The 26415-nt window shown below is 41.5% G+C and overlaps 1 protein-coding gene across 1 annotated transcript; it reads left to right on the top strand.

The window, feature by feature from the left end:
• On the top strand, positions 1 to 23461 carry LOC101570540 (membrane-spanning 4-domains subfamily A member 4A-like). The gene is made up of 8 exons (XM_012512866.2): positions 1 to 76; positions 498 to 649; positions 2787 to 2939; positions 5040 to 5168; positions 13429 to 13485; positions 18362 to 18517; positions 19263 to 19364; positions 22486 to 23461. Exons 1-8 carry the CDS (start codon positions 1 to 3, stop codon positions 22522 to 22524), a joined length of 864 nt encoding a protein of 287 aa, XP_012368320.2. The 3' UTR covers positions 22525 to 23461.
• The last annotated feature ends 2954 nt before the right edge of the window (positions 23462 to 26415 follow it).

Below are 26415 nucleotides of genomic sequence, written 5' to 3'. Positions count from 1 at the left end.
ATGGCAGTGCAGAACAGCATGGTCCGGGTGTGGCCAGGAAGCCAGCTCACCACGTGGCAGCTGGGAAGCAAAGAGAGTGAGGGAAATGGGTGTCCAGAGCTCCTTTTCAGGGCACAGGATGACCTAGGTTGCTCCCACTGCACCCCACATCCTAAAGTCTCAGCCACTTCCCAGTACACCATGGGCTGAGGCAAACACAGACCTTTGGGAAGCCATTATCCCAGCCCGGCATTGTATAAAAAGTGAATGGAGTCTGCTGCACACGCCATGCAGCCCCAAAGTGAGCACCGTCACTGTCACTTGAAACACCATGCGAGGAAGCTGCTCTGTTCGCAGCAAATTGCATAACAGATGCACACAGGACACACTCACATTTCACAGACCAAAAACAGTCCACGTGCCCAATATAAAAAGGGAACTGTGGGCAAGGCCTGGGTTTGGTCCACCACAACACCAAAAATGAACTGATTGTTTTCCTCAGAAATTTGCCATTTCAGCACAGCCGATAGGATGTAGAAAAAGTGCTACGAGTTCGCAGATCGAAAAGAAGGTGGGAGAGATCCTGACAGACCACACTGGATGCAGAACTGGAGACTCTACCAAGCCTGGTCCTCCTCGGATGAACTGCACACCTTGCAGCTGCAGGAAGGTGGGTGTGGGAGGCACCTTCCTAGGGGCTGATGAGCTTCCATGGATAACTTAGCACACTCAGGAATGGAATGAGAGAGAATACAGCCATCTCCCTTGATTCCAAGCTGGTTTCCTGGTTTAGGAGAAGGTTTGAGCTCACCTCTGAGAGTAGACGTGAAACATTTGAGGGTTATTCTTAGGTACAAAGGCTGAAGCCAAAAAAGGCAAGGACAAAGGGAGAGCCACATACTGTGCATGGCTGTCTTAGTTACTTTTGTTCTCTAAATTTCTGCTCTATCAAACAAATGAAAGCAATATTCTAGACTTCTGGCTAATTGTTTCATGTATACTCTGTATATCCCTTCTTACATGTACTTTATTCCTTCTCACTGATTTGTTATTTTTATAATTCACCAGTTAGGAAAAGATCTGTCTCTGGCATAATTTGGCAGGAATGAAGTCAAGAAAGGGAGGTCCTTGCTCTAAAGCACTTAGAGGGGTTCTGAGACAGGTCCTGTCTTCCCAGTCCCTTTAGGCCATTCTTGAGCCACCCAAGACAGGAATAAAGGTTGTCATGGGGATGCCCACTAGTGGAAGTCTTCATGAAGACACTTAGCTTTATACAAACAAAGGAGAATCTGGGAGAAATCCTGCCTATGAGCTCTTCCTCAGATGATGTGCAAGAAATCCAGAGAAGATACGTAGTTTAACCAGCACGGTGGTCTTTGCTTGCTGGGAGTAAGGTAAAGGATCATTTTCTGTGCCCTGCCACAAGGTGTGTATGGAGGAAATCTGCTTTCTTCTTTGTGGCCTCAAATAGATTATGAAATGGATTATTTAACAAATTTGACTTTGCTTGGAGAGGATTTCTCCTCTACTCTTGTTCTCTCTGCTTTTTGGGATTTTGTTTCCAAACTAAGAGCCATCAAGTAGTGAATGCATCCCCAGTCTATAAATAATTTATGGAACTGGTGAGATAGCTCAGCGGACTAAAGCAATAGCTTAGGCAAGCTTAGGCGAGTTCAGGGACCATGGTTTGAGTCCTGGTACCACATGCTGCTCCAGTCCCGCCCCCAAGGCGTGCTGAGCTGGCCGGAGTCCACATGTGGTGGCACAAGCCTGTAATCCCAGCACTGGGGAGGCTGAAAGCAGAAGAATCACCATAAGCCCGAGCTACATGTGAGACCCTGCTACAACCAAATACATAAAAAAAGAAAAAGTAATAGTAATTTATGTCTTACTCCTTAGGACTCCTCTGACATTTCATAAGCACCTCTGGCCGTGGTTTGCTGTTTTGACTCTGTCTCTGTAATTGCACACAAGTTCTTCCTGACGCAGTCTTCATTTCTATCAGTCATTTCCTCTGATTTATGATCATTTCCCGGTTTTGTAAATAACTGAGGTTGCATACCTGTTTCTCTGAACTGTTTTTGAAACCTTTCTGGGTGAAAAGAGAATAAACACTAATTTTGTTTAGTTTTATTTAATTTCCATTTCTAAATACTTTAAGCTCATTCATTCATATTATGTGTTTTATCATTATATTTCTCTATATTTTTAATTATTTGCTTTTATTTTATAACCTCTCTTTTCTTTTTACACAGAACTTTGCATATCACTTAATATGTATGGTACTAAACATGATGTTTTAAGTTATTAATATATTATTTTATTTTTCTTATAGTTTCCTTTGTTTGACATACTATTTTTTTTTTACTTACGACTTTTGATAGCTAACAATGGTTCTCTTGATAAATCAAGTGTGAGCAGGGAGCGAACTTTTTTCCAGCTAAACGTGAATAGCTCTGATCAGAGCAAATTTGGACACTGCATATTTTTCGTGTTGCGCTACTACTAGGAGGGCATGCGGGTCCAAACCTAAGGTTTCCGCGGCGGCTCAGTGAAGCATCCGCGACACCATAAGCAGCTGCTGCTTAATGACCCTCCGCGTCACTCACGTCAGCGTAGAAGCAGCGCGGCGGAGGTCTGAGGGTGGGTTCTGGCACTCTCTACGTGCCGTGGCTGCCACTTCCCGGGCTCAGTTACAACACAGGAAGGGAATAGAGCGCGGGCGTGACCTCGCGGGGAAAACCGCCTGGGAGCACCACGCTCCTTTCTTGTCATTCCCAGGACCTCGCCTCCATTGCAGTTCCTAGTCTGCCGCCATAGCAACCATGCACAGCGTGGAAGCCACCCGGGAGGACGCAGGCCCTGCCCTGCAGCACTTGCAGCAGCCTGCCGCTCTGCACTCGGTTTCGCGGAGACGGATGGCTGAGAAGTTCTTGAAAGGGGAACCCAAAGTCCTCGGGGTAAGCCACTGGCAGGTTTGAGAGCAGAGCGGCCGTGCTGTGAGCTCCCTCTTGACGCAGCTAATGCCGAAGTCCTGTCCCCGCGGCCTCGGAACACACCAACCTGTAGAGAACGATCCGTGTTTGACTCTTGGGATTCATCCCTGGAAAATGATATTGTGTTCTACCACATCGCACTTCGGGCTCAGCACTATTTAAATACGATGACTTCAGATCTATTTTAAGTTGCTGGTCGTTTCGATGACAGGAACAGAAAGAAGCAGGAAAGCTTCTGTGTGTCCTGGCCGACGTCCCTCTGAGCCTGCTGTGGGTGAGGACCCGGGGGGTTCCTGTTTCTCTGGAGCTCTTTCAGCGCTGCTCCTCAGAGGACAGGCTCTTCCTTTCTTCAAGCACTTCCCTCTGAATTTGAGATCACTGTGATGAAACGTAAGGGAGACTTTAGAAAGAAAACCACGATAGAGAAGGGGGTCTTGAAGGTTGTGGTTGATCCCCACCCTGAATTTGAAATCAGCAAGGGAAAAACTCATCATGGGTGCATTACAGGCTTTAATTTTCCAACATATGTGATATGCCCGCTACACTGAGGTTAATTTCAAACATATTAATATGTATTTTAGACTGCTTTGCAGCAGCCTTAGCTTCATAGCAAAATCAAGAAGGGCTGCATCTCAAGGCCCACTGCTCCATACTCGCGCCTGCCTGCGCTGAGCGCTCTGGACAGGTGCCTTGCTGGCTACAGCTGGGGAGGCGACGCCGACTCGTGGCGCTGGCAGACATGCACACTTACGTTAGGGCTCGCCGTCCATGCTGCACACTCTGTGGGTACTGCCACATGCAGAAGGGAACGCACCATCGTTACAGTATTACACGAAGTAGCTCCTGCCCCTGGAAGTCCTGCTATCCCAAGCCCAGAATCCACTGACCCTTAACTGTAGCCATAGTCCGCCTCTTCCAGAAACTCACACAGTTGGGATTACACAACACTTTGCCTTTCAAATACTGGCATAGTGTGTGTGCAAGAGGTGACAGATTCATTTTGTCTTGTGCAGCAAATAGTGAGGAAGGTGATTGTTTCTCGTGTCCTTCTACTACCTGCTTCTGTCCTATGGAATCCACAGTCCCGCCCCGCCTCAGGACATTATGTCCTCAGTATTCTTTTTCTAATTTACCTGATTAGAGTCTTATTGTTTCACTTTTTGTTTATGTATTTAGTAAGGCGGAGGCTCCCTATGTAGCCCAGGCTGACTTGAAACTCCTGGCATGTTCCTGCTTCAGCCTCCAGAGCGCTGGCATTACAGGCTCGCTCCATGACACCAGGCTCCTTTATCTTTCAAAGAGATTTTGCAGCTCTCAGTGGTATTAATTATGTGTATTGCTTTTCTATGTTCAATTCACTGATCTTGATCTACTTTTTGCATTTGTTCCTTGCTTACTTTGAAATGAATTTGCTCTTTTCTAGTGTCCTACAGTGGAAATTTAGGTGATTGATTTTTAGGTCTTCCTTCTTACCTAATATGTGCTTTGGAGCTTCTAAGCACCACGTTTGCTGTGTCATAGAATTTTATAAACTGTTTTCATTTTCTTTTATATAAATCCTATCACTTTTCAGTTTTGGGCTAAGAGCAAGCACATTTTATATAGTTCTTTTTTCATATTCTGGGAAACACCATCCTCTCCCACCTGGGATCCTATAATTACAATCCCCAGCACCTGTGAATACCTTATTTCTCCTGTTTTTCTTCTCACGCATATCATCTCCTTTCCTAATTATTGCTCCTTGATAGAATTAGTGCTTCCTAAGTCCTAGCAGACTCCTCTCTCAGCACATGACAAGGGAAAGAAACACATGTGGTGGAAGTAGCACTGTAGGCCTAAAAAAGCTGGGCACATTTTGGAAAACTCCTTGCACCTGTGAAATTGTTAGGGCAGTGACGTGTCTTCTGAGGGATTCCCTCTGTGAGAGAAAGGGACAGCAGAATATGCAGAAGGGATCTGGCTTTATCAAAGGATGGGAAATGGGTAGAGCTAAGCAGTGGGGAACAAGCTTGTGCAGGCACGTGTTCTCCCCGATGGCGACCTATGCTCTTTCATCATCCCTAGGTCCTGCAGATTCTGATTGCTCTGATGAACTTCAGCTTGGGAATCATCGCCATGACCGTCCTGGTAGCTGCCCACAATCAGCACCCCATTATGTTCAGCCTAGGGTACCCCATCTGGGGTTCAGTGATGGTGAGTCAGCCCTGTCCATAATCATGCGAGGTCACACCATGGTTAATATCCTGGTGCTGGATTATTGTCCTGACATGATCCTCTATTTCTATAAGTTTTTTTTTTTATTTTACAAAGAAAGTACAAAATAGTAAAACAGAAAAATTACAAGTGATATAGGATTTTGCCTAACAAAGTAATATGAATTTCACAGTATTTGTTGTGATACGTAGTGTTGTCTTCCAACCAGTTATTCATATTACCAGATATATGCATGCAAAATTGGAAAGAGAAAAAGAAAGAAATATATATTAAATTAAGAGGGAAAAAATTGAAAAAAGGAAACAAAACAAGTTAAGCATTACGTGCTTCTTTCCATAAGCCAGCAGAAATCCACAGTACAGTTGTTAAACCATCCTGCTTACGTTCATAGATAAATCTCTTACCTGCACTCCCTCTCCTATCCTTCTCCTCAACTCAGTAACTCTTTCATTTAGAATAAGTTTATTTTCATTTCCAGTGTCTACTGTACCCTTCAGATTCCAATTTCTCTTTCAGGTTCTCATACTAAGGAGACTATATGATGTTTGCACATACAGATCTGCTTTATTTCACTTAGGAGCAAGGTCTCTAGTTGCCTCTGTTTACCAACAAAAGCCTCAATTTGTCCTGTCTTATAGCTGAATAATACTGCATTTTGTGAACATCCCACATCTCCTCTACCGATTCCTCAATTGATGGGCATCTGGCTTGTTTCCAGGGTTTAGCTGTGACAAATTGAGCTGTTATCAATATAGGTGCACATATATCACTTATATGTGGTATAAATCTGAGAAAGTATCTAATATTGCTTTGACTCAGTTTTCCCATATTTAAAATGGCAATAAGGATGGAGAACTCCTAGAAAGCAGGGCAGACGAAACATTCCATGTGCAAGGCTCAGGGCATATGACAGCTACAGGCGGCCAAGACCCAATCTCAGAGGCTTAAGGCAGAAATGAGCCTTCCTTTCATAGTCAGCACCTGTGCTCAGCCACATCCAGGTGAGTCAGATCAATGCTGTAAGGACTTCTGGGATAGAGCCAGGCCAGATGCATCATGGTCATAGATCTTTGCTGTAAGGACTTCCGGGATAGAGCCAGGCCAGATGCATCATGGTCATAGATGTTTGCTATAAGGTCTTCTGGGATAGAGCCAGGCCAGATGCATCACGGTCATGGATATTTTATGTGCTTATTCTCAAGTCATTTGTAGATAATGGACTTATCATAATTGGTCTAATCCAGACCCATCTCTGTGGCTTGGAAGGGGTCCCTTCTGAAGTTGAGAAGAAACAAAAGGAGAGGCATTTGGCAACGCATAGATGCATTCTATTTGTAGTCATGTGTAGCATTCAACCTGTCAAATCAAATCTTAGCAGTCATCTTAACAGCTAGAATAGCTGTTTGATAAATTACATTTTCTGATAATTGATATTAAATGCAAATAAATTAAAGCTAGAATTTTAGACTCTTTTCCCCAAGTTAAGACATAAGAAAATTGTTCTTAAAGATTAAGGCTATAAAAAGAATGTGTGAAATATCAAGTTTCACCTACTAAAGATAGAACAGTAGCACATAGAGAGGAGTGTTAGTGTCAGAAAACCAAACCTGGGTGCTGTGAGATCTCCTCTTCCTCCTCAAAGTAACAGCACAATGGAGCGCAATGGCAGCGCCGCAGTCCTGCTCCCCTTCCAGTTCGCAGGTGAGGCTAGGAGCCGGGGCAGCGAGTGCTGCTCGATTTCCAGGGCTGCACACATCTTAAGTATCAAATACAGTGTGGCCAGCACCCACAGAACCAGTTAGTAAGCTGCGCTGCAACTGGGAGCCCCACGGAGTGTTCTGTTCCTGCAGTGTGATTCCCAACCATCAGCGGACTTGTGAGGATTAAGCCTCCTCACGGTCTACGCTGTATGGATGGAGAAAGAGGGGCTTCGATGAGGTAACCCAATCACAGCGTCCCACTACTATCAAGTACAGGCACCGGGGCTCACGTAGCAGCGTCAGTATAGCTGGGAAATGCATCATCTAACAACATTCTTTGCCTGATGCCTGCTTTGTTGACTTTCCAAACCCTCACTGGCCTCCAGTTTGTGCACTTCAGGCGATCCTTCGTGGGTTTGCAGGAGGCAGGTGCTGTGTGTCCGCTGAGCTATCGCTTGGACTATTGTGTGCGCCCCTCCAGAAACACCTTAGCTGAAGTTGGGGGACTTTTTTTTTGGAACTAGGATTTGAACTCAGGTCCTTGCACTAGCCAGAGAAGCATTTATTCCACTGAGTTATCTTCCCAGCCCCAGTTGGGGGTGACTTTTGCTGCCAATTTCTATTAATTTTTCTATTTTAGTCAAGCCCGAACTATGAACTGTGTCATTTTTCCTCCTTATGGTGTACAATATAGAAATATCCAGAAGAAAACTTGGAATTTCTCTCATTTTTCATCACTAATCATCAGTGCAATCCCTTCATTATAATCCCATAAAACTATACCCACTTTATTCATGTGGCTTTTTTGCTGCATACTTCTGAATCATTGTAAAGCTTTACTTACATGTAATTTTAATACTCCTTGAAGCTTATTTCTATGAGATATCATGCCTAGAGAGGTCACACGCAAGTTAGACACATGTGTGTATGTTTTCATATGTCCATCCTCTGTGTGTGTGTGTGTGTGTGTGTGTGTGTGTGTGTATACATGTGCATACTCACAGGGGACTTACTGGGACGCCTGAGTCCCTAAATTAAAATCCATGGCTGCTCAGGTTACTGAAGCCCACTCCACAGAGTTCAAACCTTGAGCATGAGGGCCATTTCTTCTGTGTGTGAGTGTGTGTGTGTGTGTGTGTGTGTGTGTGTGTGTGTGTGTGTTGATTTTATTTTTTTCCATAATTTTATTGGGAAACAAATAGCAATGAAACAGTTTCAAATCAAATTGGTAGGACAGTTTCAATAATTAACACATTCCATACTCTCTTCCTAGTGGTTATTTGCTGTACAAGATACAGACATGCTATCCCATTTACAAACACTATTAGAACAAATCCCTCTATTCATTAAGAGAATGTAACTATATATCTAGCCTAACCATTCTCAATACACTGATACAAAATGGACATGCATCTGTATCCCCTTTTTGTGTAGTTCCATCATTTGAATATTATAGGTGTGTTAACTCAGCAAAATATTCTAAAAGAGTCCAATAGTCCATAATAGTATTGGGTCTTCCGCTTCACTGGCAATATCAGAAATTGTTGACCTGAGTCCCCTACAGCTCAACATAACACCATGGCTTTACTTCTTATACTTCGTTTTTATACTTTTCTGCTGGATGGTTAAGCCCAAGATAAAGCAAGACCTATGCAACAAGAGTTGTAGCTTTTGGATCTGATAAGGTCAGTGAAATCCCCTCAGGATTTATCCTGAGATCCTGTACCTCAGATTGTAGATCCTTTGTCAGTGTCAGCCATGTGCATGAGTCATGGCCATTGCTTGGCCAATGTGCTCTCTGTGAAAGCCTGAGAGAATGTTTTCTCTCCATGTGACTCTCCTTAGGCACACTCTACATCATCAATCACTTTCCTCTTTGGCCCCATAATTTCCTTGATCAGAAAATTTGGGAAACTACTGAGTTACATGACATTACAGTACAAGTTCTCATATGTCCTAAGTCTTAATTGACTTTGGAAGACTGAGGCCAAAATGTTGGCTTTCCTTGTGGCCCACCTTTTTCTCCAATTTTGATCTGCAAACTTAGGTTGTTAACCCTCCAGAAAAGAAACTTATTGTTATTACCATACAACCTAGGCTGTTAAGCTTAACCTCACTATCTGTCTGAATATCAAACATCTTAGGCAGAACATGGAACAGGTATTTTTCATCAAGTATTGATATGTTGAACTTTAAGTCCCTACAGAATATGATGAAAAAAATTAAAAATTTAAAATATATTTTGAAAATAGGCATAAAGAATTATATAATTCTGATGCTTACACATAAGTCTAGAAATCTAACCATACAACTTTGAAGCAGGACGGTCCCGCAGCATTCTTTGTCTTGTTTCCTGCCTTCATTCACCACCCCTTTCTTTTTGAACAATCATCTGCCCAAGAATGCAATGGGCATGTCATGACAAGCAGCCTGTATTCAGAAGACCAGAATGACAGGCACTCCAAGAATGAACCTACTATTACAAATTGCCATCTTCAGTGCAGTTGCTTAGTTCACAGGTGTCAGTATACATAGTTAGTCAGGGTGAGAATCTTTCCAATTAACTGCTAGATTCAAAAATTTTCTGAAGGATCATTGCCTTACCCATCTTCTACATATAACTGTATGGCTTGCCACTGTCATGTTTCCTAGCTCTTCTCCTTTCCCTCTCTTAATTATTTAGTCCTCAAGTTCTTTCGTTACTCTTAATTGTATTATACCTTTCTATTTGTATTTATTCTTTTGAGTTCTTATACTAGGGAAACTATACAATATTTACACATGTGTGTCTGGTTTATTTCACTTATGAATATATCTTCAAGTGGCATCCACTTCAATATAAAGGCTTCAAGTTTATCATTCTTTATAACTGAGTAATACTCCATTGTATAAAAATACATCCTTTTCATCCATTCCTCATGTGATGGGCATCTAAGTTGTTTCCGAGATTTGACTATCATAAATTGTGCTGCTGTAAACATAGGAACACATATATGACTATGATATGATGTTTTCAGATCCTCTGGGAAAATTCCCAGTAGAGAAATAGCTGGTTTAAATGGGATTACCAGTCCTAGTTTTCTAAGGAGCCTCCACACTGATTTCCATAATGGTTGTACCAGTCTACATTCCCACCAGCAGTGGAGAAGGGTTCCTTTTTACCCACAGCCTCTCCAACATTTGTTGTTGGTTGATTTTTTTATGATAGCCATTCTTTCTGGGGTGAGATGATATCTCAATGTTGTTTTAATTCGCATTGCGTGGATGGCTAGTGATGTGGAGCATTTTTTTCATATATTAATTTGCTTCTTTAATTTCATCCTCTGGGAAGTGTGTGTTCATCTCGGATGCCCATTTCTGGACTGGGTCTTTAAATTTTGGGGCCCTAGTGTTTTTTAGTTCTTTATAAATTCTAGAGAGCAGACATTTGTCTGAGTACTTATTTGTCATGATTTTTTCCAGATTTGTGGGTTATCCTTTCAGTTTGTTGGTAATTTCTTTTGACGTGAAAAAACTTCTCCATAAGAGCAGGTCCCAGTTGTTAATTCTTTCAACTGTTTCCCTTGCAATCTGATTTTTGTTCATAAACTGTTTGCCTACCCCTATGTCTTCAAGAGTTCCTCCTACTTTCTATTCCAAGAGATTTAGTGTCTTTGTTTTACTGTTTAGATCTTTAATCCATTTTGACTTTAGCTTAGTGCATGGTCATAGACCAGGGTCAAGTTTTAGTTTTCAGCATGTAGAAAGCCAATTTTTCCAGCACCATCTGTTAAAGAGGCTATCTTTCTTTCAGTGAGTATGTTCGTCCCCTTAGTTAAAGAAAAGGTGGCTGAGTGTGTTTGTAGGTACTTCAGCATCTTCTAATCTATTCCATTGATCCTCAGGTCTATTTCATTGCCAGTACCATACTGATTTTATCACAGTAGCCTTGTAGTATAATTTCAAGTCAGGAATTGTAATGCCTCCTGCCTTGTCTTTGTTGCCCAGTATTGCCTTTGCTATTCTAGGTCTTTTCTGGTTCCAAATAAATTTTAGGAATGATTTCTCTAGCTCTGTGAGGTATGTTGGTGGTAGTTTGATAGGGATTGCATTAAATCTGTACAACAATTTTGGGAGTATGGCCATCTTCACAATGTTGGTTCTTCCTATCCAGGAGCATAGAGTATCTTTCCATTTTCTGAAATTCTCTATGACCTCTTTTTTAAGAGCTCTATAATTTTCCTTGAAAAGATCTTTGACTTCTTTACTATGAGGGCCATTTGTGTATACTTTTAGTATGGTAAATAAAATCCTTTCATTACTCTTAACTAACAATAAACTCAAATATTGTTTATGTGTATATGTATTCCATATGTAGGGTCCCACCCATCATACTAAACTTTCTTATGTCTGTAATAGTTCTTAATTGATAATTTTTATTTGTACCCCAACTTATATTCATATTTGAATGATATTCACTTTAATTATTCATACAAAGCACATTTTCTAAATTTCAATTTCTCTTTGAATTTTAATTTACAGTTGAATAACAATAATACCGACCGTCAATCCAGATTAACCTACTGTTACAATTTTGTTCTACTTTCTGTCTCTTTTTTAAATTAAGTTTTATTTTTAAAATGGATTCATTAAGATATAAAAGTTGTTCATATTTCTGGGGTGCCATGTGATGTTATAATACATATATCCATCATCTTTTGTGGTTAAGACATTACCTATGAAATATTTAGTGCGTGGTCCTTACCTGTAGCTGTTTTACTGCACAGCAGGACAGTGGAACTTATTCTTACCTGGCAGTAACTCCGTGAACACGGCTCAGTTTTGCTCTGCTCCTCCCCTTCGCTCTCCAGGGCCTCTCTTAAGTATATTACTACTTTCGAAGAGATCAACCTGTTACGTTCTACCTATAAGTGAGACAATGTGGTGTATTTTGGCTTCATTTATTCCACCTCATCTAATGATGCCTAGTTCAATACAGTTTATCACCAATAACAGGATTTAATCTTTGTAAATAGCCAAATGGTATTCCGTTGTATATCTGTGCCTCATTTTCTTTATCCATTTATCAGTTGATGAAAACTTAGTTGTTTCTATTTCTTGCATCTTGTGAACATTGCTATGACAAAAACGGAGTATAGATGTCTCTTCAGAAGACTGACTTCACTTCCACTCGATGTATAGCCAGTAGTGAGTCCTGTGCTAGCTCTATTTTTCAGTTTTTGAGCAACCTCCATTCTATTATCCATAATGACTGTGCTAGTTCACATTCCCACTGAAATTCTCCACATCCTCAGTAGCATTTATTGAAACACATTCATGTGCAACCATTGTGATTAATAGTCCCAGAATAGTATTGCATAATAGTCCAAATTGTCCTCTAAATTTTGACTCAACTTAGAATTTCTTTATTAAGCACAAAAAGGAATCCACTAATTTAGATGTTCTGCAATACTGTGGAAATTACATTTCTTCGTATTTTATCAGTAATGACACAATGTTGAATTTGTTAAATGTCTTATTTTTTCATTAATTTTACTGATAATGAGTTTGGATATATAATCATCACTTTCACCAAAGGGAATTTGTACCTGTACATAATATACATTAATTCATTTTCTCAGTAAGAACCACAATTACAATGAGAATTTTCTCCCTTAATCTAATAACTTCATAAATTGTAAGAACATTTTAGTATTGAAAATATCTGGATATTTGAAGACATTTTGTACAGTAATGAATTATCTCATAAACTGTGATGTTTGATTCCTTGTATTAGATTTTTTCCCAAATCCAATTAAGTTTACATTAATTATTTCTATTTTTTTATTTCTACACATCAGAAATTTGTGGAAAAGATTTATCAAACTACTGCCCCATGAATTGATAGTAATATAAATTTTGATATTTCTATTATTAAATATGGAAAGCCAACCTCAAACTCCAGATGAGATGAACATTTTTAAGGCAGAAAGTCCAAATGAGTTACTCCAGCCAGCTGAAGCACCTGTCTGGAAAGCACAAGGTCCTGAGTTTGATCCCCAGTACCAAAAAAGAAAAAAAAGGAAGCAATCGCTGAGTTACTCGAGCCCTGTAAGCTAAAGGCAAAACAATTTCCTAACTGATAGAATCCAATAAACTAGTATTTTTTAGTCATCGAGTAATAAGGATTGATATTTGTCTTTGCTATTGTTTTATTTACAAATTTTAAATATAATTTAAACAAACCAGTTTCAGTATTTTAATTTTTTTCCATTTTGGCACTGTATTAGAGTTAATTGTTATTTGCAGTTCGCAAATATTATTTTTCTTTGAGACTTTTACTGCCACTGCCTCTAGACATGCTTTGAAAGACTAATAAATTTTCCCTCCAAATCCATCTGCCAGAATTTCTCTATCACTTCTGGGAAAAGGAAGAGTTACCTGCACACTCAGTTCTGTGAGGAAATTGGTTTGTTTAAAGAATCTAATATGTGAGTCAGTTTTAGTAATTGTAGAATATATTTGTTTGAAGTTAATGTAACCTTTTTCTTTGTTCCTAGTTTATTATTTCAGGATCCTTGTCAATAGCAGCAGGCGCTACAACTACAAAGGGGATGGTGAGAATTCCTCCACTTTATTTTCTTTATTTTTTTTCTACTCAACATGGATGTACTGAACAAGTCGGTGTATTTCCAGGGCAAAGAAAGATGTTAATGTAGCTTTAAATTGTTTTCTAAAGTCATTTTTAGATGTGTATATTTAAATGTTCCCCCGACGGCGTGTAGTCAGATAAGCACAGATATGGGATCACCGCTCTTAGATTTGTGAATGTATCACTTTCTTCACGTAGGAAACTTACTCTTGGTATGCTGCCACTGAAAATCTACTTTACTGGCCAGTGTACTCTGTCTAAAATTTAATTCTGATGTAACTGAAACGTCATACATTTTTAAAGAGAATAAAAGCAATTTTAAAAAACTTTAGAAACACGGGGCCAGGGAGATGGCTCAGTAGAATAAGCACTTCCATGTCAAGTGCAAGGGTCTGAGTTCAATCCCCGGTTCCACCAAAAAGAAAAAAAAATTAGAAACAATACAGAATTTCGAAAAGCAAGATGGTATGAAATCAACAGTGGTTGCTATATTGCATATTGTTGTCTTCAAAATAAGAATTCAGATTACTAGAGATAAGCATGCAAAATTGGTCCAAAAATATTAAGCACCAACTGTTCCTCTCAATAAATCAATAGAAACTAGCAGTACAATGTTCCTTAGCTATCGTGTGTGTGTGTGTGTGTGCGTGTGTGTGCGTGTGCGTGTGTGTGTGTTTTCCCCTTGAAACTTGACACTTTTTTATTCTCTCCCCCGTGTTTTTCTCTGCTTTTATGAGTTCAGATTCTGTGGGGTTTAGTTCAGTTAACAGACGCAGGTCCATCTGTGGCGTAGCTGGCAGACTCCCTTCCTTTTCAAGCTGGCGTCCCAGGCCGCTGCTTTGTGCATACGTGCTGCGCAGGCGGCGTGCAGACAAACAGAGGCGGCAACAGCGCGGCGTCTGGCCGTTGCGACTGCGGGAGTGCTGCAGGGGCCAGAGCGCGCGCGAGGCTGCTGGAGTGGTGTTCCCGTGTCCTCCGGGTGCGCGCTGCGAGCAGTGAAGCTGGCTTACAGAGCAACTGCATGTTTAGCGTTTTGACTTTCCATATCGCCTCCATCAGTAGGCGCACCGACGTGCTTCCTGGGGTCCAAGGGTGGGTTTTCTTCTACACCCTCACCACGGTGTGTTACCTTTTGTTACACCGACAAGGCCCCCTGCCAAACTGAGAGGTGCCACGAAAGTGTGGCTTCCATCTGACCCTCACGCACGCTTCGCGATGCTGCGCACGTCTTCACGGGATCGCTGGCCGCGCGCTCCGCTCTTTGCGAAGTGGCCTGTGACGGTTAATCTTGACTTTGCGCTTGACTGCGTTGAGAAACGCCTAGAAAATTCGTGCAGCGCGATTCTGGAAGGGGGGGGGGGAGTCTTCACAGATGATTGGCAGGCGGGGCAGCCAGCCGGGCGGAGTCCTGTCCTCGCCAGGGCCGCCCATCCAGAAACCGTGTCCTAAGGAGGAAGCGCAGCCCACGGGCTCCTCCACGCACCCCGCATCCCGCCCAGGTCCGGAGAGCAGCTTCCCCCACCAGGCTTCTTCAGGTCATGGGCTGATGCCTCTGACACTGCGACCCCAAATAAATCTTTTCAGGTTTAAGTTGATTTCTCAGATATTTTGTCACAACGATAGAAAATTGAATAACAAGGTCATTTGTCTGGGCATTAATTATTAATTTTTACTTTTGATTTCAGTGGGCTTCTTATATATTTTTAAAGCTGACCTCTTTGCATCTCTATACTTTGAAGATAACATTTATATTAGACATGTGCTAGAAGTCTCCACAGGGCAATTAAGTAAGAAATAGAAAAAGGGAAAGAAAAAAGGGAAAAGCTGTAAATATAGTCATCCACAGGTGTCCCTATTGTACCACTATATCTAAAGAATCTACAGAAAAAAACCAGTGGATATTTAAAATCAAATCCACCTGTTTCATATATATATATATATATATATATATATATATATATATCAATTGTCTACATATGTATATGTATACTGCGACAATAGAATTTCTGGCCATAAAAATTAGAGTCATGATGAATGCCTCTTAAAAAGTGACACTGACAATTCTGTGCAGGAGCAATCTGAAATGCGTGGAAAGAGGGTATTTAAACAGAAAGTACAACTCAGTACTGTAAAGGTGCCCTTTTCTGCAAACTGACCAGGGGTTCAAAGCAAATGCAATTAATCGTTCATCATAGCTGCTTGAGGCAACTAGTTACTTGATTTGATTTGATATAAAAATCCAAAGGAACACAATTATGTTCTGCTTCCACAAAATATAATTGTGGAAATTATTTAATTTTCACATAAAACTAGTAAAAGCTGAAACCAAAACTTTTGGAAAGACAGGAAAACCCTTTGGTTTGAAAGAAAGTTGTATTTGTGATATCTTTTTGGTTACTTTTTTATATGAAAATTCAGACAATAAAAGGAAAAATAAATGGGCAGGACTACATAAAACCAAATAGCTTCTGCAGAGCAGAGGAAACCGTCAGCAAGTAAAAAGACAAGCTGAAGAGTCATAAATGATTGCAAATCAGATTTTGTTATCTTTAATCATAAAAATTGAAAGTTTTTTCTGGTGCAAGCTGTCTTTCAAAAAGTGTGCTAAATAATTGTCTTACCATCTAATTACTGGCATGAGACTAAATATATAGATGAAGTAGTTGGAGATAGAACCTTTTGGAGGATGCAGGGAAGTAGTGACAGTACATGACAGCGCCTTCTGTCAGACGGCCTCTGAGGTGGAGATCTGTGCCCGTAGGTAATGCTGCCCACTACTGCTGTGTCTCTTTTAAAGAGAATACAAAATGATAAAAGAAAAAGAAAAAAATTAGAAACATGCAGAATTTCACCAAACAAAATAATAGAAATTTAACAATGGCTGATGTATTACACTATATTATCTTCAAAGTAGTTGTCTATTTTATTTATTTATTCATTTGTATTTTGTAGAGCTGGGGATTGAACTCAGGACCTTGCGCTTGCCAGTCAAGCACTTTTTGTACTAAGCCATCTCTTCAGCCCTTTTTTTTCACTGGCTCAGGCTGCCTTAAGGGTGGGTCTGGTAAGACATGAGGATCAGGGGATCAAACTTTGGTGTCCTGCGCCTGACTGTGTTTGCATAAGCAGGTGCTTAAATAACTGAGCTAATAGGAAGGCCTCCCAAAGTAGTTGTTTAGATTACCAGATATAAACATGCAAAATTGAAAAAAAGAAAAAGAAAAAGTTTAAGCATTAACTGCTCCTTTCAGAAGACCAGAAGAAATCAGCAGTACAAGTACCCAAGCTATCCTGCATACATAAATGAATACATTTCTTCCCCTTCTCTCTCATGTCCATCCTGTCATCTCAGCTTTTCCATCCCAATGAACAGATTCTTTCCCCTTCTCAATATCTATTGCTTTTTTATATTTTCAGAAATTATTGTTCTTATTTTCTAATTAATTTTATTGAGACAGAAATAGCAATGCGACAGTTTCAAAACAGGCTAGTAGGACAGTTACAATAATTTATATGTTGTACATTATTGTCTTCATAGTAGTTATTCATAGTACAAGATGCAGACATGCTATCTCGTCTAAACACTGAGTACAAATCTTTCTTCTCATTGAACCAAGAGAAAGTATCTGTGTATCTGGCCTAACTAATTTCTATATACAGATATATATTTTTTTACTACAAAATGGTCTTTCATTTATATCCCCCTTTTTTGTTTAGTTTTGTCAGAGATGGTATTCCATTGCCATTCAAATATTGTAGGTGTGCGAATCCAGCAAAATAATCCAATATAGTCCAGTAGTCCATAATAGTAGTGGGTTATCCGTAGGATTGGCAATGTCAGAAGTTGTTGATTTGAGCTCTTTACAGCTCAGCATATTAATATGGCTTTACATTTTATACCTCATGTTTATACTTTTCTGCTGGATAGTTAAGACCAAGATAAAGCAAGACCTATATAACAAGAAATGTAACTTTTGTGTTTGATAAGGTCAATCAGATCCCCTCAGGATTTATCCTGAAACCCTGTACCGTAGTTTGTAGATCCTTTGTCAGTGTCAGCCAAGTGGATGAGTCACGACCATTGCTTGAGCAGTTTGCTCTCTGTGAAAGCCTGAGAGAGTGTTTTCTCTCCATGAGATTCACCTTGGGCACACTCTACATCATCGATCACTTTCCTCTTTGGCCCCATAATCTCCTTGATCAGAAAATTTGGGACACAACTGAGTTACAGGATGTAACAGTACAGGTTCTCTTATGTCCTCAGTCCTCACTGACCTTGAAAGGCTGAGACCAAAATGTTGGCTGTCCTTGTAGCCCTTCTTTTTCTCTAATTTTTTGTCTGCAAGCTTAGATTGTTAACCCTCCAGCAGTAAAACTTAATGATGTTATTACCCTACAACAGATAGTGACATTAAGTGCAGTATCTATTGTACGTTTTAGATTTTGTTTACTTTTTCAGGGTTTTACACTAGTGAGACACTATGATGTCTGCACATGGGGGTCTGATTTATTTCACTTACTGGTATGGTCTCTAGTTGCCCTATTTACCTACAAAAGCCTTGATGTGCCTTAATATTTACCGGCTTTCTGCTGTGTTCGCTTCAACCCCATCTAGAAAGTACATGAAATTTTAATGAAAGGGATTCCTGGTAAGGTTGCTACATCATAGCAAACAAGTATAACCCAAAACTTTCAAACCAGTGTCTACCACAGTGACTGTTGACGTCATCAAGGTAGTGAAGATACAACATGTGGGAAAGAAGGGAAAAGTTTAGGGCGATGGGCAGAGATGTGCTAGAAGATGACTTTGTGTTGCTTAATGAAGCTTCATTCCCTTCCAGATCCAGAGCAGCGTAGGACTGAACATCACCAGCGCCGTGCTGGCCGCTGTGGGCATCCTACTTATGGCAGTCAGCATAGATACTTTGCTATTTGAGTGTTACGACTTTTTCCTCTTTCCACCAGATTTTTGTCTCATGCGCTTGACCATTTTAGTGGTGAGTTCATCTTCTCGTGGGAAAAACAAGTCTGGAGCATGATAGCTGTGGGAGAAGCAATAATCACCTCCTGAAGTTTCTAGGTTACTTTAGGAAGTTGACACTGACCGAGCAAAGAACAGTATCTTCTTTGCAATAAATAATCTCTTCCATTTGTTTTCCCTAGGGACTAACATTAGTCTAATGTAAGTTACTCTTCTTAGTACCCGTGTTTTGATGTGTAAAGCATGCTGTGAATACTTCGGATTTGCTTGAAGAATCCGGGATAACCTTCCCATGTTGGCTAATAAGCATTTTTAATTTCATTTGCAAATTGAAATCCATTTTCCCTTTATCATCTTACATATCCTGAAACTCTGGAAAGTAGAATGTGGACATTTTCAATTGACCATTCTCTTGCCCATAGTCATTCAAGGACAAGATCAAATCATTGCAACAATGTGGAATTTCTAGCATCTGAATATAAACTAGGCAATAGTAAATATTGCCATTTTTTACCACCACCTTTTTGAAGTATTTTCACATTCTGTGCCCAAAGCAACATTGGAATGTAGCAAATAAGAGAAAGCACAGCATTTTATCTGCGAATACACAGAAAAAATGACATTCAGTGGGTCAACAATTCACCAATGAATTGGTTTTAATTAGGAGCTGGTTTTCAATGCCTTTCTTTGATCATTGTAATGAATGGTAAATGTCGAAACCTGACATCTCCTTCATTTCTTTGCTATACTTGGATTTTTAGGGTCTGGAAAGTATGGTGCTCATTTTAAGTCTGCTGGAGCTCAGTGTTGCCATGGCCCTCTCTGTCTTTGGCTGCAAAGTTACCTGTTGTAACCCTGGTGGGGTGAGTACTGACCTTCGTTTGAAAATCTCCCAAGTCACTTTCTGTTGCCATGTTATACATTAGGTTCTCAGACTGTAATCAGAGTCTTGGCCTGGCCCCAATCTCCTACCCAAGTGGATGGTGAGTGGCTTAAATAAAACAGACAAAAGGCCAGCCAGATAGTTCAGCAGACTAAGGAAGCAGCTTAGGTAGTGTACCAGCCAGGGTTCAATCCCCAGTATGCCACGATGGACCCACCTCTGGGCGCACTGAGATGGTGATTGAGACTGGGCTTGGTGGTACGCCCCTGTAATCCCAGTGCCTGGGAGACTGAAAACAGGAGAATCACTATGAGTATATTCTATGTAGTGGGACCCTGTAGACTCTGTCCTAAATACACAAAAATAAAATAAACAAATGGTGTGATTTTAGGGCTTCTGAGAGACCAAAACCCTCTTACAGAATTTGAGATTCCCTGTGGGTTGAGACAAAGAACTTTGGGTGGCCTGTAGGTATTTGTTTTTCAAACAAAGGAGGGGGATACTGAAGAAAGTGCAGGAAACTGAGCAGGACCTTGGGAGTCAACTGAAAGACTTCAGGTAGTAAATTTTGCCAATTAGGATAACTGTCTTATCTCTAAGATTGGCAATTTTATCGCTCTGGAATAGGGGCGTCAGCAGCCCAGGTCCTTGGCTAACTCTGGTGTGGTGATCTTGACTTCAGAGCCCTTTTCTAATACAGCCAGAGGCCCCTGTAGCCAGCAACTGAACCCTATACAACGTGGTCTCCAACACACCTACAGGTTTTGGTTTTTCTGGTTTTTTTTTTAATTGGAAACTATGTAGCTAGCCTTTTTTATTTTTTTTCATATTTTATTTATTTATTTATTTATTTTCAAAATTTTATTGATAAACAGATAGCAATGAGACAGTTTCAAATCAAATCGGAAGTACAGTTTCAACAAATAATACACTGCATATATTCTTCTTAGTGGTTAATTGCTGTACAAGATGCAGACTTGAGATCCTATTTACAAACACCATTAGAAAAAATCATTCTATTCATTAACAGAATGTAACTATATATCTATCCTAACCACGTTGAATACACAGATACAAAATGGACATTCATCGGTATACCCCATTTTTTCTAAGTTCCGTTACTGAATATTATAGGTGTGTAAACTCATCAAAATATTCTACAAGAGTCCAGTAGCCCATAATAGCATTGGGTCTTCTGTTTAACTGGCAATGTCAGAAATTATTGACCTGAGTGCCCCACAGCTCAACATAACAGCATGGCTTTACTTCCTGTATTTCGTCTTCATACTTCTCTACTGGATGGTTAAGACCAAGGTAAAGCAGGACCTGTGCAACAAGAGTTGCAGCCTTTTACACCTATGGGTTTAAATAACATACACTGATGATCACCCCATCACTGTGAGTCCAGGTTCTGGACTCAGCTCTGCTGGGTCTGCTCAGGGCCCTACAAGGCTGTGCTCTCTGACTCCTGGCTGTGGTCCCATCTCATGCTTTCAGTCCTTCTCATGCTCTTACAGCTGAGCCCATTCCCTCCCCAGAGTGGAGCTCATGATCGCTTCCTTCTTTGAGGACCACAAATACCTCATTCTTCCAAAGTCTTGGAGGGTTCACAAGATTAGCCCAGGTGCACCCAGAGTAATGTCCTCCAGGAGGTACTGCAAGCCCAGCAATCAGCAAGCTGCTTGGAGCAGAGACCTCCCACCACACCGGTGGGTCCCACCCATTCTCCCTGGAAGACACAGGAGTGGCAGCCGCTGAGTGTCATCTTAGAATCCTGCCTGCTACAGTGGCGACAGAAAAGCATCCCCCCACTCTCACCATCTAAAAGGCATCCACTCCAGTTCAGAATGACAAACACTTCTCAGTGGAGGGGGCCCAGCGGAGCCAGCTTTTCCATTATCACTCTGCCAGTGAAGAGATGCGATGGCGAATCTCTCTGCCACTTGTGCTCCCTTCCAATGTGAACCTTCAGCTCTGTGGCACATCCTCCAGGGACTGAGCAAAAGAATCACGCAGAGACATGGTGGGAAGTGGGAATGGGGGAGATGCAAGAAAGGGGCCAGGGAAGACCAGGGCTGGGGCAGCCGCCAAGTGCTGTCTTCCAGGGTGAGGAGTTGGCGGGTAAAACCCCAACCTATCTCTCTAGCTTCCTGGCCCTGAGGCCCACGGAAGACAAAATTCACAGGCAGTGGTATAACAGGGAAAGCTTCCTGAGGTTGTTTCTGAGTTCCTCATTTAACTCCTGTGCCCTTCTTCTTGGGCTCTTAGGCAGCCCCATCACACAACCCTGCAGATTTCTCCCCAAAGAGAGAGGAGCATTAACTGTTACGATGAGCTTACATTACGAGGCCCATCGAGAGTGAGCCTCTCAGAAGTCCCCAGTGATCCTAATTCACTGCATAAAACATTTTATATTTACATATTGCATCTGTGAATCCACATACTCTAGACTAGTTCTTGAGCTGAGAAACACTCCCACTTATGTGGTTACATCAGAAAAGCAGGGACCTTTATGTGCATGATGTCTACACCTCCATGTCATCCTGGTTCCCACACTCCCCAGGACCAGTTCCATGTGATGCTATGTCTTGTAATATGGCCAGATTGTTTTCTGTTTTCTACTTTTGCCATGATTTTTTTTTAGAACTGGGGATTGAACTTAGGCCCTTGCGCTTGCCAGGCATGCACTTATTCTACTGAGCCATCTCTCCGGCCCTTCGCCATGATTCTTACCACAGTTTTAATCACACTTTATTTAGGACCAGAAAATCATGATGTGAGATGCCACTGTGACCACCATGAGAGAACTAGTTAGGAAGAATGACACCGTAGTTACCCAAGGTGGTGGGTCCTGTGATCCGCACCTTATACAGGTCTGCTCTAAGACGCTGCAAGAGCCGTCGCCACCCCGGCTAAGTGCTGTCACCATCGTGTGTCCTCAGCCTGGCATGACATAAACAATGCCCAAGCAGTCTACTAGACTGACCTTGGGATTCATGGGAGGAAGATTAGGTGCTAGTGATGATGAGGTAAAGTGGCCCAACGAGGGAACTGTGGTGTCATTTGGCACCTTACCTACGGCGCTGTGATTGGTTCCACAGGTTGTGCTACTTCTGCCATCCAGTCCACACGTGGTATGAACTGCAGCTCCTGCACCATTTAAAGAAGGTTTGATGCCACCAACAGTTGGAAAGGAAAATGTCCTATGAAATCTTCCTGACCTTATGCAAGAACTTCACGTGGGAAACTACCAGAGTCCAACTCCAATCTCTATGTGTGCACGTGTGTGCATGTGTGTGTGCATATGTGTACATGCGTGTGTGTGTATGTAAAAATTCAAACCATATTTCAGTTTATACTCCCAGCACAAACCCATGCCATGTATTATTTGCCAGGACGCTAGACCCTGAAAGGATGAATCACACATCTCAGGGTCAGATCCTCGAATGTTTCCATCCATCATAAAGGCCAAGTTTTGCCAATAGAGAGGCAAAGAGAAATTAGGAAAACAAGGCCCCCATGCACACCACCATCCTACTTCCCTGTACTCCTCCCATCCACTTACCTGTGTAACTTTTTTAACTCATCTTTGAGGACTCAAGTATTTTTCTCCTTCAAGAAATTGACAGTTACGGCTCCTCCCTTCCCCTTCCCCTTCCCCTTCTCTCCTTACTCCATCAGAATCACCATGGAACAGCAGCCAGTCTTTGTGCAAAAGCCACTGTGTGAAGGAACTCACAGGAATCAGATTCAACTTTTGTATTTCTCACTCTTCCCTCTATTTGGCAAGGTCTGTCTTAAATTAGTAAACACTGCTGCGTATTCCTGCACCACGTATGGTATTTACTGAATATTCATTAAGTGCACTTGCTTTGTTTATTAATAAGCAAAACATTAATTTCATATCATTAGAAACAGAACATTCCTGAGCTACCTGCTTCTCATTCACATGTAATACTGTGAGAAAAAGACTAAGTAGTCACATCAAGAAATGCAGCAGTGTGTTGGGCACAGTGATGTATCTACGTGTATATATAATCCCAGCGCTCTGGAGGCTGAGGCAGGAGAATTGAAATGAGTTGAAGGCCAACTTAAGCTACACTCTGAGTTCAGGGCCAGCCTGGACATAGCAAAACGCTATCTCAAAAAAGAAAGAAAATATGGTGATGTGTTCGAAGAATGCTTTCCAAACGATCAAGTTGGGTTTTCATTTTGAAAATTCCGTGTGTCTTATTTGCTACCTAGCTCTGTAGCCGCGGAGTTATGAAACAGTTTCTCTGCACTTTGCATTTCTCTTCAATAAAAGCGTGTCATCTGGCTCAGAGATGTGAGTTATGAGTAGTCGCGTCATGCAGATAAAGCAGCCAGTGCTCCAGCTGGCCTGTATCAAGTCTCAAAGTTTTAATTTATACACATACTTAAATATGTGTTCATACATATTTAGTGTAGCACTTAATTCTTGCGATCCTGCTCCTGTGAGCTAATTTCTCATCATCTTTGCTTATTTATCTTTTTAATTGTTATGCATAGACACTGCTGTATTAGTATCATTAACTCATCATCTAAGTTCGATGATGCCATCATACTTTTACATCAACTATTCTACATTTACATGAATTCCTGGGGTCTGTAATCATTAAAATACTTTAAATTTTAACGTAGAGAACTGTTTCATCACTTCATCTTGGAAAAGATCATCTCCTGATATTTATTCATTAATAGGACCTATTTCCTGGAAAATTCTTTCTCATCCCAACTTTACCACCATATGTTTTCTTGGTGAGTCCAGTGGCCTCTGCCTATAATCTTAGCACTTGGGAGGCTGAGGCAGGAGGATTTCAGGGAGTTCTGGGCCAGCCTGGGATATAGAGTGAGTTTAATGCCAGCATGAACTATATATATATAGTAAGACTACATTTTAAAACTATCTCAAAAACAAAAAAGTTTTCTTACAGTTGTTTTTAATTATCTTATAATTTAGTCTTTGGAAATTATTTTATTAGTATAACTTAATATTGTAAACTCAACATTTTTCATATTATTCAGCGATTAAACTAATAATAATGACTGCATAATTCACTGTTACTATAATGTCACCAAATAAAAATACTTTAACCTGTAGTAAAAACATATCTGTCTCTGATAACCATCTTTCCAGTATATACGTGTGTGTTGGCATCTTGGCGGCACACGCACGTGGCACTTCTGTTCCCCAGGACTTCTCTAATATTTTCAAGCTCGTGTTACCAACACTTGTCCCTATTTGTTCTTGTAATTATAAACTGGAGTTTCCTCTAAGAACCCCCATCTCCTTACTTCAATTTATGCTCAGAGTGAAGAAGATTCTACCCAGCACTGGGAGCTGAAATTTGTCCTAGATGTAGACACTGGGAGAATTGCATCAGCCGTGCAAGAATGCTTTATTTCTGAAGTGGCCTGGTAACCAAGAAAGCTGAGTATAGAAATGACAAATATCCAGTGATGCCAATTGCACCATCTTGTTCCACCCGCCAGGAAAGAGCGTCTCTCTCTTTCCTTTTCCTTTTCCTTTGGAACTATGAGGATGTAAATGTGATGCTAGCAGCAGCAGCCGATGGCTCCTATGTAAATCTCACGATAGACAAATTCGCATGGAGGACAGAAGAACAGAGAGCCTCAGGGAAGGCTCTGACCCTAACAGTAACCCTCAGCTCTCTGGATCACAGCGTACCTGAGATGGGATGGGCCCCTGGGACTTTAAATGTGTGAAGAGAGACCCAGTCCTAGCCCAGGTCCGGTGAGTGTGTGGGAGAGCTTCCTGCTACCCTGTGCCTGCAGGACCAGTCCCAGCCCAGGCGCAGCGTGGGCCGGAACCTCTCCCACCCCCTTGGGATGCCCACCACCACTCCGCAGCACCTCCCCCACCCCGTCCACTGAGTAGGAATTTCTGCCATGTTCCGAAAACCCCCACAACCAGTCCTAGCCCAGGTCCGCTGAGTGTGTGGGAGAGCTTCCTGCTACCCTGCACCGGCTGGACCAAATACCAGTCCCAGCCAGGGGCGGTGTGGACAAGACCCTCTCCCACCCACTTGGGCCACCCCCCAACACTCCACAGAACCTCCCCGACCACGCCACCGAGTAGGAATTTCTGCTGCACCGGGAACCCCCAGACCCAGTCCTAACGCAGACCCAGTGAGTGTGAGAGAGAGCTTCCTCTCCCACTACTCCACCTTGCCCCCTCCAGGCACAGTTCAGGCCTGGCATACATGCCTGGGGAGTAACCCTGCAGCTGCAATCCCTGCAGAGAGTGTAGAGGATTGAACAACCCAGCTAGTTCAGGAGCAGAATATCGTGCCAGAGGGGCACAACAGGTTCATCCTCAAGGGCAGCAGCGGGAAGGAGCTGAGCACAGCAGCCAGACCCAAGCCAGGCACAGCTGGATAAGTCCAAACTTTGTAGAGCTGCACCTGAACTTCGGTACATGCGAAGGTTATAACTACAGCAAAGATCTACAACAAAGGTCAGAAGACAGTGCTACACAAAATGACGAGAAGGAACAAAATGCAACCTCAGAACCCAAGCCCACCCGTAACAAGTGCACAGGACACTAACACAGAAAATATTGGAAATCACACAGCTGAAAGCAATAAATCACTGGCTTCTGAAATGAAGAAACAGCTGCAGAAAGATACAGAGGAGGTCAGATTGGAAATAAAAAAAGAAATCCCTGAATTAATAAAATCTGAACTAAAGAATCAAATGCAGAAACATATGGAAGAAGCCCAGTGCCCACCCAGAACAAGTGCGGAGGACACTAGCTAGGCTCAATTGCATGAATTAATAGTGTTGATAGTAAATAAGCAACAGCAGAAAGATATAGAGGAAACCAGAGCGCAATTCTTTTCTGAAATAAAAAAAGAACTCTCAGAACTCATAGCATCTGAAGTAAAGAAGCAACTACAGAAACATGGGCAGGAAACTCAATATGAAAAAAACACTGCAGTAAAAGAATTTATAACTGCTTCTAAAGAAGATATTGATAAAAAATAGAG

This window comes from Octodon degus, unplaced genomic scaffold (genome assembly GCF_000260255.1).
Source record: "Octodon degus isolate 3935 unplaced genomic scaffold, OctDeg1.0 scaffold00283, whole genome shotgun sequence".
Lineage (NCBI taxonomy): Eukaryota > Metazoa > Chordata > Mammalia > Rodentia > Octodontidae > Octodon > Octodon degus.
Note: the sequence above shows the minus strand (reverse complement) of the source record. Positions and strands in the feature narration are given on the sequence as shown.